The sequence below is a fragment of the Pinus tabuliformis genome, chromosome Q (genome assembly GCF_031772625.1).
Source record: "Pinus tabuliformis cultivar Carrire ecotype Pingquan chromosome Q, CPIR1, whole genome shotgun sequence".
In the NCBI taxonomy this organism is placed as follows: domain Eukaryota; kingdom Viridiplantae; phylum Streptophyta; class Pinopsida; order Pinales; family Pinaceae; genus Pinus; species Pinus tabuliformis.
Window position 1 is genome coordinate 408,271,922 of NC_142296.1, and position 13,991 is coordinate 408,285,912.

General features: G+C 39.6%; 1 protein-coding gene across 1 annotated transcript; it reads right to left on the reverse strand.

Annotated features, from left to right (window-relative positions):
* Positions 1-352: 352 nt before the first annotated feature.
* LOC149219913 (glutamate receptor 3.3-like) lies at positions 353-4,787 on the reverse strand. The gene is made up of 5 exons (XM_089384549.1): positions 3,457-4,787; positions 2,993-3,270; positions 2,140-2,171; positions 1,411-1,814; positions 353-1,318 (listed from the first exon to the last, which is right to left on the reverse strand). Exons 1-5 carry the CDS (start codon positions 4,774-4,776, stop codon positions 830-832), a joined length of 2,523 nt encoding a protein of 840 aa, XP_089240675.1. The 5' UTR covers positions 4,777-4,787; the 3' UTR covers positions 353-829.
* Positions 4,788-13,991: the final 9,204 nt, after the last annotated feature.

Genomic DNA, 13,991 nt, shown 5'->3' on the forward strand with positions numbered 1-13,991 from the left:
ACTTTTATATTTAGTCAGTCAGGTATTAGGAATAAAGGAGGCCTTTGTTGAAGAGTAACCATGCCCACTGCTGGGAAAGAGTAGCTAATGGGGTTAGGGAAATTACATTCTTACTTGTTCAGCTTCTCTCAGGGGTTGTTCTACTGTCTACATCAAAAGAATAATTATAACTATAATGATTATGGCCATATCGTTGTCCAAGAAGCCAGAAGAAGATAATGCCTAGCATAACCAGGATTTATTAGATAGTGAATATACAATTTTTTTTAAGCTTGAAACATTCATTCATCTCAGTATTCCAGTCATTACTACATTACTTTCTTGTACAGTAAACTTAGTGGCAATATTGCAATATTTTCTAATCTAAACTGTTATTATTTGAATTTTTAAGGCATGAGGCCTTTATAATGCTGATTAGACCATAATTCATTTCTGTTAATTATTCTACAGTGATGGGCTTACAACGCTGCTTAGTCAAAGGTACGTCACCTTGCCCCTTTTTTGAGGAAACTCTGAATTTTGAGGAGTTTAGAAGGAAAGAAAGAATAGAAAAAGGTAGGTTTTTGTAAGAAGAAATAACAACTTACAACCACATTTAAAAGAGCAGTTCAAATGCAGAGAGCAGACTTTCATACTAACTCTTAGATGTACAGACCATATTCTGTACGGTCCTCTCCTTTCAGATAAGCCTCTCCTCCCCGAGATAATTTACATAAGACTTGCCAACTGATAGTGACAATCTGCCCCCTTTCAACAATATATATAAGTCCTTACATTCACAAATGTTACCTAAGCCTGTAACCGAAATAATGCAGTTGGGAGTACAGAACTAAAGAGGGGAAATGGAATGATCAACAGAAAAAGTTTGACCAAGGGAGGTAAAGGGCTCAGGTTGACACATCTCGACCTCCAGATTCCTTTTCTTCTCTGCTCGCTTTCTCTTGAGCCTCTCTTTCCTTTCATCATTCTCCCTCTCATCAATAAATCTGGCAAATGATTTCACAAACCTTGCACTAGAGCTTAAAGCATGGAAACGTTGCTTGGAATCCTCAATACCTCTGTGAGCATAACGACGGAACAAGCATATCATTCGACAGAAATATATAAACAAGGCTATAAAACACACAACTCCAGTCACTAAGAAGAGCCCCCAGAAAATCTTCAGGCCAAACTTATTGGAGTCGACTTTACTGCTCTGTGTCTCACATGAATCGTTATTCAGCCATTTATCATGAATCTTCTGAAGTTCCCCTCTCTCAGAGAGGGACAGGATTGCTTCGGAGATGTCGGCTGTGAACGGGGAGTTCTTTGGAAAAGCCTGTTGATGCCAAGAGAGTACTTATCACAATTTTCATACTTCCACAAAGAAGAATAAGATGGCAAAACAAAGTCTAGAGAAAGGCTACTTACAAATCCCCATTCTCTTTTGGTAAATTCTCCACCTACAATTCTAAATCCACAGTGCATGGACAAAAATAAATGAATGTAGGGAAGCTCGTCCACAACTGCTGCTACACCTCCTTTCTTTGGTCCCAAAGTCAATGCTTGAGCATACCTCTCAGGCGAATCTAAAGGAACTAGCCTGGATTTAGCTATATTGTACTGATTTGATAGATAATTTCTTACAAATGATCCTGTTTGATATCCTATTGGTGAATCACTTCTAACTAAAGTATGAATTCCTTGAATAGTTGGTGAAAGCTGCTGCGCTGTGAGGATTGCTGACAGATTTGCAGTGTAACTTGCCTTAATAATTAAGATCACAAATAGCCATATGATAAGCACTGCTCGTCCAAGCATACTCACAGTTTGCCCTGCACCATTGGCAAATATATTTGCATCATATTTGATTGCTTTTGCACAAACTTGTTAACACAACTTATTTTGGACACATGCTAAATCATGGCCTCTAAATTTATTTCGATAAATACTTTTCCATTACTGCTAACATAGTGAAGCTTCATCATTCTCACTATATCTCGGTAAGTTTCATACATTTTCAGCATATAAAACCTATCTTGGTAAGTTACATACAATTTAAGCATATAAACCCCTATAATGTATAAAGCAAACCAATGTGTTTCCAGGGGAAAATAAACGCCCTCAAGAGCAGATAAGATGAGAAGAAAGATTACTCACCCTGCTTAGAGAACATCGTAGAGAAAGCGAACCTGCATGAAACAATATTGCACTGTGGTAAACCATTTCATTTCATACATGTAAATAATCCTACTTCAAATCGAGCTACAACTTTTGTCACAAGTGATGTGATGTAGTTTGAATGAACGAGATCCTCATTCTTTTCAAACAAGGTATATTACTTCCTTTGAATGACTGAGATTCCCAAATTTCCATCACATTTGCAAACATATCCTAAATTAGATCTTCCTTTCAACTGAATCGTGTACTACTTTCAGTACTTCATATATAACTAGATTTTCACAGGTGGTATTTGCATTAATTGGATAATAACAGGTTTCATGGAATATAAAACATAATCTAACTAGCACAAAGAGGACATCTTGAAAACCTGGAATTTCCATCATTTGTTCCCGTAGCATAAAGTATTTAAGAGATTATATACCATAAGGTTATGATTGTTCAACATCTGCTAATAATCTTTAGGCTGATAAGAATGTTTACTTTGGAAGAAGCCTTTTAAAATTTAAAATTTTAATTTAATTAGGATGGTAAGATATAACCTCAATTAAATATTTACAAAATATTTTTGGTATTAGTCAAAACAGAGAGTTGAGATTTATGGAAACTTAGAGAGTTGAGATTTATGTAAACTTATTTCAAAAATTAGTTATTTCCTTTTTGCTTTTAAATTCAATTATGCTTATTAATTTTTTATGATTTTTAAATCTAGGTAATGTCATAGGCATTACTGAAGATTTAAGTTATATTGTAGTACCAGGAATTATAAGTGAACAATCAAAAACAAGAAATCAAATTAAAACTATACAGAGATGAATGACAGTGTACGTACCAGAGACCATTCCAAACTTGCTGCTTTGGATGCCCGCGAAACTCCTGGTTACTTCTATGCTCCAGAATCCATACAACAGCTCCTATGACAAGGAAAAATGCAGCAGTCGTACACCACATCTCTAATGTAAATGGACGTAGGAAAGCCCAAGCATTGGACCCTCTCTCTCTTACAGGAACCACCACCACTAAGCCTGATTCTACGTATGGCTGTGTGAAGTCCACAATCTTCCACCGATTTGTCAATATCGCAACATCTCCTACGACTGCATCAAAATTCTGCAGGATTCAACTGTGAATAGCTGCAGTGATGTAGTATGCATATACTTATTTTCAGACTACACGATAAATTATCTGAGGCTGTGTAAGAAGAGCTGCGAGCTGATCATCAGGGCAAACACATTTTCACATCAACAATTAAGCCACCAATGAATTAGGAGTTATTAAAGTTGAACACATACCAACCTGTAAAGCAACCTGCTCTACGAGATCATCGTAATTGGGGGTAGAATTCCCTGTTCCATAAGGTTTAAATGTGTACCGAACAGTATAAGGAAGCAATTTCACTGCAGCATCAAACACATCGATACAAAATCCTTTCACCGGCTTGCTACCATTCACTGTTACAAATTCTTTGTAGCCTGTCTTTCTAGGCACACCAATCACAAGTGGCTTTTCATGAACCCAACCCCTTGGTATTGTTTTGCTTTCACCGGGCCATATAATATCAGACAGTTTTGGCTTTGTAAGATATCGACCATCTCTGATGGCAGCTGTATTTTCTGGAGGGGTTACAGACAAGCCTGTTCGATTTGACCAGTAACCAATGCTGCGGACGCGTGTACCGGCTACACTGATAATGTCAAATGTAGAGCCCATCAAGTCTCTGTTTTTGTCTAACTGAACACGACCTGTAATGCCGTTGAAACTACTTCGTAATATTATTTTTCGTAACTGTGCTCCTCCTTTAAAGACCTTCAGTTTTGCTAGTTCTAACTTGCTTCCACTAGCACTTGACAGAGTATATTGTTCTGCAAAAGAGATCTTTCCTCCTTGGTTCAAGTAGGCATTGAGAGAATGAGCAATCATCAAGATACTGTCATAGGCATACAAACCAAATGCATTCAAAGAGACATTAACCATGTTGGCTGTTTGTAAATTTTTCCATCTTTGTCTCAACACATGCTGCTGTCCTGAATTTGGAGTATGTGGACGCAGGCTAATTAACCCTTGAAGCGACTCCATGTTGTCAACTTCAAGTAGACCAGAATCTAAAACAGAAGATAGCCAATCTGTGGCTATCCAGACATAACCAGTGCTCAACATTCCAATGTTCTTAGCTTCAGAAATAAGTTTAAGACCAGCATCAGAATACATATGGACTACAAAAATTCGTGTATCCATTGAAGTCAAGCTTGCCAAGACATTACCCATCTCGCTTCGGCCAACTCCAGGAGTCATAGCTGCCTTGTTGGAAATCTTGGCTCCCACACTTGCCAGAGCATCCCCCAATGCAGAAATTCCATTTCTCCCATAGTCATCATCTATATACACAGCAACAACTTCTTTCCAACCGTAGGCAGACACAAAATCTGCAATTGCTGCCATCTGAGAAACATCGCTGTGGGTCATACGGATGAAGTAAGGGTATTCATATGATGTCAAAGTTGGATCAGTGGCAGCAAATGACAACAGCGGTATTTGAAGTTCATTTGCTATATGAGATACAGCATGACCAAGGACGGAGAACTGCGGTCCTACTATTGCCACCACGTCTTTTTCCATTAATTCCAAAGCTGCATGAAGACCAACCATTGCATGAAAGCATTAGAAAGTATGTCTTTTCAACTGTGCACTAAGTAAGATTATATTAAACTCTACCTGAAAGCTCTAAATTGGCATACACGTAAAGAGCTTCCCAAGTTCAGTAAATTTGATTCACTGAGAGGATAAAAGTCAGTTGCAGCAGCTGCATAAGTTGCGGAGAACATCTGTAACTGTACCTCACTAAATTCATAGGAATAACTGGTACAGTTTCAACAGCAGTTATTCTGCTGAAAATTTGATATCATCCTTTCAACTATAATGAATGTTGGAAGTTTACTGTCTTTTCAATTATCATTTCCCTGGTTGATATTTGGGAGATATTATAGTTGGCGCACTGATGACAAAAATGATATTTACTTGCAAATCAAGAAATTAGATAATTTTACTGTAGAGAGGTTTGAATAGTCTTGATTCTAGTTCACAAGGATTCCTGATTAAAATGTCTTATTGTCTTTGTGAAAATCTTTTTAGATACACCGTGTTATATAATAAAAAAAACTTTAAATCAGAACCTGATAGCAACACATAAGGTTAACACAAGGGAGATGTGTCTTTAAAAAAAATTAAAGGCAATAATAGATGGATATTATAAATTATTTTGAGACTTTGGTAGGAAAATTAATCTTTAATAATTGTTTTTTATTTTTTGGTTCATTAAATAGCCTACATTACATTACATGAAATATCACGAGTAAAATTATGTATTACTAAAATTTTGAGGTTGTATTTTAATAATGATAAATTTTTTAATGACAATATTAAATTGATTTTATGAGTGGGACAAGTTTACCCTAACATATATAATTTCTTCTATAAGGTACATTATATATATATGTATATATATACTAAATAAAATATTTTTTAAATTATTGAAAATAAAAAATTTAGTTTTCTACATCTCAATAAGGGAGGTGTTCATATAGAGTTGAAATATTATATTTAGAAAATTATTTATAACAAAATAAATATTTAATCATAAATAAAATATTTCAATATTAACTACACCTCCCTTTCCCTCGCCTCTGGACACACACACATAAGAGGGCTTTCACAAGATAATGATGGCCTCAAAAGTGGCAATGGAGCCATCATGAATAAATACACATTCTTAAAAATGCAGACGAGTTACTAATCCTTTATCCTTGGTGCTCTTGAAACTGCCATGCATGCTCACTTGCTTGGATTTTTCATGAACATGCACATATTTTCAAAAGTGCATGCTTTCAAGAATGCATGTGCATTTTCAAAAGTATGTACATGCCTTTAAAAGCATGTGTAGTTTCCTAAAAGTGTGTGCATGATATTATGCCTATAACCTCTAAGGGGGAGGGAGAAACACGGGGGCTATTGTGAAGGAGGGAGAGAGGAAGACAAAGGAAGGAGAGAGGTGTAGATGGATAGAGAGAGAGTGAATGAAAGATAGGTAGAGAGTGAGTGGGAGAGAGAGGGAGGGAGGAAGAGATAGAAGTAAAGAGGGAAAGAGGGGGATAGGGAGGAAGGGAAAGAGGGGAAGAGTGGGTGTGAGAGACAGAGAGAGAGAGGGAGAGAGAGGGAGACGAAGAGAGATTGACACTAGTGGGAAATAGAGGGGAGAGAGAGAGAGAAGGAGAGGGAGGGAGAGACAAAGTGAGAGAGAGGAAGGGGGGAAGGGAGGCACACACACACAAGCAGTTAGGAGGAAGGGAGGGAGGCCCGACTAAGAGTGAAAGAGAGCAAGGGAGAGATAGGAAGGTTTTGAGAGAAGGGGAGAGAGGAGGGAGAAGGAAGAGAGGGAGCGAAGGTGAGAAGGGAATATGGGGAGAGAGAGAGAGAGTGTGTGTGAAGTAAAGGAATAGGTCGCAAGGTGGATAGAAGGGTAGAGGTGAGAAAGGGAGGAGTGGTAAAGAGGGGACGAGGCTAATAGAGAGTTGAAGAGGGTAAGAGGGGGGATAGTGGGGAAGGGAGAGTGGTAGAGCGGGGGAGAGAGAAAGATGGAGAGAAGGGGAGAGAGTGGGGGAGAGAGAAAGATGGAGAGAAGGGGGGAGAGTGAGTGAGCATGTGAGAAAAAGAGTGTGGTGGGAGATAGAGGGGGAGAGAGGGAGGGAGGGTGAGAGAGAGATAAGGAGGGAGGGAGGGATAGAGTGAGCGAGAGGAAGGGGGAAGAGTTGGGGAGGGGGGGAGCGCACAAGGGAGTAAAGCAAAAAAGGGTGTGCACACACATACACACACTCACACACACACACATAGAGAGAGGGTTGAATAGAGAGGCAGAGGGAGGGAAGAGGAGAGAAAGGGAGAGAGTGAGGGAGTGTACATAAGTGAGAGATTGTGGAGGAATTTTTAGAGAGAATGGGAGAGAGAGTGATAGATACAAAGCTTTGGGGGGGTTGTTGTGAAAGAGGGACTGGGGAGGGAGAGAGGGATAGAGAAAGAGAGGAAAGGGGAGAGAAGAAGTTGGAGAGAGAAGGGGAGCAAGGTGGGGAAGAGAGAGAGAGAGAGAGGTGGGGAGAGAGTGAGAGAGAGAGAGATGAAGAAAGAGGAGGGGAAAGGGGGCAGAGTGAATTATAGAGAAGGGGGGAGGGAGAGGAGGAGACAGAGAATGAGAGAGAGAGAAAAGGGGGGTCAGGAGAGTGAGACAAGGAAGGAGGGAAAGGTAGAGGCAATGAGTGAGAGGGTATATTGAGAGAGGTAGGAAGAGAGAAAGGTGAAGAAGGAAAGAGAGGAGATAGTGGGGAAGGGAAAGAGTAGGAGAGTGGGGGAGAGGGGTAGAGTGGGAGAGAGAGAGAGGAAGAGGGAGAGAGGGAAAGACAATAAGTAAGCATGTAGTACAGATAGGGGGGAGAGTGATGGGAAATGGAGGGGAGTAGAGTAGGGGAGAGAGGCAATGAGAGTGAGAGAGAGGAAGGGAGGGATAAAGTGAGAGGGAGGGAAGAGAGAGAGGGAGTGAAATAATGAAGGGAAAATTGACATAGAGAGAGAGTGAGAGAGTGAACGGGAAAAGAGAGAGGGAGTAAGATAGAGAGGTAAAGAGGGAAAGAGAGGGTATATTGGGGAAGGGAGAGAGAGGAAGAGTGGAGGAGAGGGGAAAAGTGGGGGAGAGAGAGCGATGGTAATAAAGAGAGATAGAGAGGGTGAGATAGAGAGAGGTAAAGAGAGAGTAGTGAGAGAGGGGAGGATAGAGAAAGAGGGGGAAAGGGGGATGGGGTTGGGTCATAGGGATGGAAGGAGTGGGGAAGAGATATAGTCAAGGGGAGGATTATTGTGGGGGGGGAGGGGCAGAGAGAGAGAGAGAACATGGGGTGGCGGGGAGAGAGAGAGAGAGAGAGAACATGGGGTGGCGGGGAGAGAGAGAGAGAGAGAGAGAGCATGAGAGGGAGAGTGAGATATAGAGAGAGAGTGTGTGAGAGAACGAGGAGGAAGTGAATGTAGAGTCTCTCCCTCTCTCTCCACATCTCTGCATCTCTCTCTCTTCTTTCCTCTCTCTCACCATCCTCCGATTTTGTATCTATGTACCTCCCTCTCTCCTTATCTCTCACTCTCCTGTGCCTCCCTCTCCCCTTCTCTATCACTTTCCCTCATTCCCACCCCTTATCTCAATATCTACCCCCCGTTGCCCCCCATCACTCTCTATATCTCATTCTTCCTCTCTCTTTCCCTTCTCTCTCTCCCTTCATCCCTCACTCTCTCCTTCACAACAACCCCCATCCTACTTTATCTCTGTGTCCCTCACTCACCCTTCTCTCCTTCTCTCTCTCCCCCTCCAACTCTATGTTTATCTCCCACCCTCTCTCCTTCTCGGTCTCTTTGTATCACCTCTCTCTCTCTCTCTCTCTCTCTCTCTCTCGATATATATATATATATATATATATATATATATATATCACTCCCTCTTCCTCTCACTCTCCATCTGCCTCTATCCCTCTCATCCACTTCTCTCCCTCCCTCTCTCTCTTTCCTTGTCTATCTCCTTCCCCCCTCTCCCTCTCCATCTCCATCTCTCTCTCCCGCCTCCATCTTTATCTCTATGTCCCTCCCTCTCTCCTTCTCTTTCCCCTCACTCCCTCACTCTCTTTATCTATCTCACTGACCTCTAGTTGTGTCTCTATCCCCCTCATTCCCTCCTCTCATTCTCCCCCCCCCCTGCCCCCACCATTCTCTCTCTCTCTCACTATTATTCTCTCTTCCCCCTCTCCTCTCTCTCTGACCTCCAGCTTTGTCTCTATCTCCCTCACTCTCTCCTCCTCTCATTGTCTTCCCTCCAATCTCTCTATCTAGCACTCTTCCTCTCTCTTCCCACTCTCCTCTCTCTTCCCACTCTCCTCTCTCCCTCCCTCTATTTCTCCCTCACTCTCTCCTTCACAACAACCCTCATCAAACTCTCTATCTCTTTTCTTCCCTTTCTCTATCCCCCCTCCACCTTCATCTTTATCTCCCTCTCTCTCTCTCCCCCTCTCCCTTACTATCTCTCTCTCTCTCTCTTTGTCCCTCTCTTATTCCCTCTTCCCCCTTCACTCCCCTCTCTCTCCTCCCATCTCTCTCTCTCTCCAGTGCAATCTCTATATCCATTCATCTATCCCTCCCTCCCTAACTACCCCCGCCCCCGCTCTCACCCCCATCCTCTCTTTTTCTATCCCTCCCTTGTTCCCTCAATCCCTCCTTCACAACAACCCCCTTTCAACTCTTCTCTCTCTCCCTCTCTCCCTAATGTCCCCTTCTCTCTCTCCCTCTCTCCCTAATGTCCCCTTCTCTCTCTCTTATTCCCCCTCTCCATCTATCTACTGCTCCCCCCCCCTCTCACTCCCTCACTGTTTGTCTCTTCCCCCTCCAGCTCTGTCTCTATCTCCCTCTCTCTCTCTCTCTCCCCCCCATCTTCCCTCATCCTCTAGTTTTGTATTGCTTCATCCCTTCTCAATCCCTCATTCACAACAACCCTCCTCCAGTTTTCTCTCTATGGTTCCTTTAGCTCTATCTCTATATCCCTCCCTCTATCATTCTCTCTTTCTCTCCTGCACCCTCTTCCCACCTCTCCTTCTCCTCCCCCCGTGATTTCGTTATCTGTTACTTTTCCTCTCTCTTCCACATCTTTGCTCTCCCTCTTTCTCTTTCTCTCACCCCTTGACATTCACTCACTCACACACACTCTCTCTCTGTATCCCTCCCTCAGTCCCTCAATTCCTCCTTTACAACAATCCCCCTCCAACTTTTTCTCACTCTTCCTCCCTATGTCTCTCACAACCCTCTCTTTTCCACCCCTCACTCTCCTTCTCTCTCCCTGCCCCACACTATTTCCCTATCTCTCTCACTTTTCAAATCTCACTCACTCACTCTTTCCCCCTCTTTCCCCCCGCTCACTCATTCGTCCTCATCCCCCCCTCTCCCCTCTCTCTCATTGTTTCTCACTTTATCTCCCTTGGCCCTTTATCCCTCCCTCTCTCCCTCTCCCCCCAACCCTACCTCAACCATTTCCCATGTGTTAAAATTCCTAGTTGTAGGAACATGTGGATGTTCCTAGCACCACGAATATGCTCACTCCTCTTTCCCTTGCACTCTCTCTCTCTCTCTCTCTCACACACACACACACACTCTCCCCCCCTCCTCTCTCTTCCTTGGTCCCTCATTCACAACTACCCCCCTCCAAATCTATCTCTCTCTTCTTGCATACGTCTCTCACAACTCTCTCTCTTCCCCCAATTCTCCCTCTCGCTCCATTCCCCACCCTCTTTCCCTATCTCTCTCACTTTTGACTCTCACTCACACTCTCTCTCCCCTTCTTTGTTGGTCACTCACCAACTCATTTTGCACCTCCCGCTCCCCCATCCCCCACTCTCTCTATTCTCTCTTTATCTCTCTTAGCCCCCTCTATCTATCCCTATCCCCAACCTCACCCCAACCATTTCCCATGTGTTAAAGTTCTTGGCTATAAGAACATGTGGACAATCTTAGTGACAGGAACAGGCACATGTCACTAGCACTAGGAATGTGTATACATTCCTAGTGTTAAAAATGTGCATCATTCCTAGTGCCAAAAATGTACATCATTCCTAGTGTTAGGAATCATTCCTAGTGTTAGGAATGTGTGCACATTTTCAGGAGTAGGAATGTGCACACAATTTTTTGAATTTTTTGGCAAGAAGCTTACATATGTGATGAGTTGGTTGCTCCAAATATAAGTTTGGTTCCAAATACATGAAATCATCAATTTAAAAAGAAAACATATATCTATCTCTATTTTTGAAGTTATTTTTCTATACGTTAGATAAATCTATTGCCTATGAAAATAGATTAACATAATATTCAAAAAAAATTAATAGTATCTAGTACTTTTTGTATATTTTTCTGTTGACATATGTTAACATCTTAAAATACATTCTTCTTTTATTTCCATTATAACTCTTTTTGGCCTTAACCATTTAGAAAAACAAATATATGATGTACTATAGGACATTAAGACCTACAATCCAAAGAAGAAAAAATAATTTTGATAATGTTAAGACCCTTTTAGGTTGCACTAATGAAAAAATTTGTAATTTCAAGGATATAATGACTTTTATAATTTAAAAAATATATAAAATTAAAATTATAAATGTCGAGAAAATAGTCATGGACATGAACAATTTGTTCTCTACAACTCTTTGAATTGTTGTAACATGATTCCATCATTTATGTACTTAAAGGTTGCACTAACATACCACTGTTAAGAAAACTCAAAATTTATATAGCTAAACAAAATTTCTATAAATAAAAATTATAAATTCATTTGATCTTTTAACATCATCTTCAAATTCATTGTATAAGTACCTCTAATGATCCCTCCAAGTTATAAGATAATTGTTTTTCCAAAATTGCATTGTCACTAATGAATCATGAGAGACCATCATTAATTTGTACCCACCCTTACAAAAAATAAATAAATAAATAAATCTTATAATAAAAACATTTAAATAACAAATTATTTACTACGAAAAATTTATATAATTCTTTCATATATAAATTTATTTTTAAATTTTAATACTAAATTAAATACATGTAAAAAGGGTACATTTCTCAAATCTAGCATGGAGGATAGATAGACAAACCGTCAGACTCAATTGGCCATATAAATTATCATAGATGCATCAGATTTATAGATTTGTGCTCGAAGTTGAAGAACTTTACAAATCCATACATCTAATGGCTGGTCAATGTCCACTTTTAAAACATTTAAATAATAAATTATTCACTAATAAAAAATTATATAATTCTTTCATATATATAAATTTATTTTAAATTTTAATACTAAATTAAATACATGCAAAAAGGGTACATTTCTCAAATCTAACATGGAGGATAGATAGACAAATCGTCAGACTCAATTGGCCATAAAAATTATCATGGATGCATCAGATTTATAGATTTGTGCTCGAAGTTGAAGAACTTTACAAATCCATACATCTAATGGCTGGTCAATGTCCACTTTTTGGCCCAGAAATGATTATAGCTGACAAAAGTTTTATAATGGAAACATAATTGATGAAGAACATAAGATTCCACATGCTCTTATGAGTACATAAGAACGTAGACAGGGGACTCTTTCGAGATAGCATTGAGAACAAACGGATAAACCATCCGACTCAATTGACCACATAAATTATCACAGATTCATCAAACAAAACTATTCTTATTCCTCATTAAGAATGAGGAAACATTTGCTTGAATCATATTCAAATATCAGAACTATCCAAGATCGAGCCTAGAAGACCAAAATCTATTCCAAAAATCAAAACAGAAAAACCCTCAAGGGACAGGGTCTATTCCAAAAATCAAAACAGGGCAGCGAGGCAGGGAGGCACAGATGCATCATCTTTATAGATTTGTATTAGGAAGTAGAGGAACTTTAAAGAAGTGTATTCTATATTTTATTTTTTTAGATTTTTTTAACGTATTATAGTATTTTTTATTTAAAATTTGATAAAATAGCTTAGAATTATAAATTTAAATTGTATAATTTATAAAATTTAAATGTTTTAATTTAATATTTAATCTAATCTATTTATATAATTAAAAATTCATTTTAAACCATCAAAAATCAAAATCTCACCACAATTATATATCTCAATGGTAAAGCCTAAAAAATTCAAAACTTAGTTAAACAACATCTTTTACATATCCATATATCCAAGGTTTACACACAGGGCAGTCTGTCAATGTCGCAGAAATATCATAACTCCCAAAAGTTTTCTAGTGGCAGCATAATATATTAGGACCTAGGATTCCACATGCTCTTGTCAATTGATTTAAATTCCTTAAACACTATCAATCTCAAGGTTTACACACAGGGCCGTCCGTCAATGTCGCAGAAATGATCATAACTCCCAAAAGTTTTCGAGTGGCAGTATAATATATTAGGAACCTAGGATTCCACATGCTCTTATCAATTGATTTAAATTCCTTAAACGCTATCAATCTCAAGGTGTACACACAGGGCTGTCCGTCAATGTCGCAGAATGATCATAACTCCCAAAAAATTTCTAGTGGCAGCATAATATATTAGGAACCTAGGATTCCACACGCTCTTATCAGTTGATTTAAATTCCTTAAACATTATCAATATCTCTCGACTGGATTCTTCAGTACTAACTGGAGTTGCATGTTACACAATGGAAAATCTTGTGTTCTTATATTCAAAAACCTAAGCATTAGGTTAGGGGCATATGACTATTCTCTTTATTCTCATTTTCTTGTGCAAAGCTTACGGCTCTCTTAAAGCTCATGTTCACGTTATCCAGGGCATTTTATATGTTTTTTCTTCCTTCTTCTGCATAAATCTCCATATTAACAAATGTTGCAGTTAGGGGCTCAACTGTCTTGGAAAATCTCGAAAATGTATTAACACATCTCCTTTTCATTTATAGAGTTTCAAATTTGTAATTCCTGACTTTATTTTCCAGGTTCTACTGTCCTGAAGAGGATTTGCAGACCATGGAAGGCAGGCTACTCATGTAAGGATTAATCCATTTGGTCAACTCCCTGTGTTAAACTCAGGGTAATTGGGTGGCAGGCTCTTCTTCGAAGTCCTGGTTAACAAACATAGATAGGATGGATCTGCCCTGACTGATGGTGGTATCTAGCACGGCAAGAAAGAAAATATTAGAAACATATTTTGGGATTGCAAAATTCACCAGACCACATTGCTCCTATACAGGGAAGTGGGTTCG

Coding starts and splice junctions, on each gene's coding strand:
- LOC149219913 (XM_089384549.1), bottom strand. CDS start 4,776: ATGGAAAAAGACGTGGTGGCAATAGTAGGACCGCAGTTCTCCGTCCTT. Junction 3,271..3,456: donor TAGAGCAGGTTGCTTTACAG/GTTGGTATGTGT, acceptor TGAATCCTGCAG/AATTTTGATGCAGTCGTAGG. Junction 2,172..2,992: donor CAAGTTTGGAATGGTCTCTG/GTACGTACACTG, acceptor TGTTTCATGCAG/GTTCGCTTTCTCTACGATGT.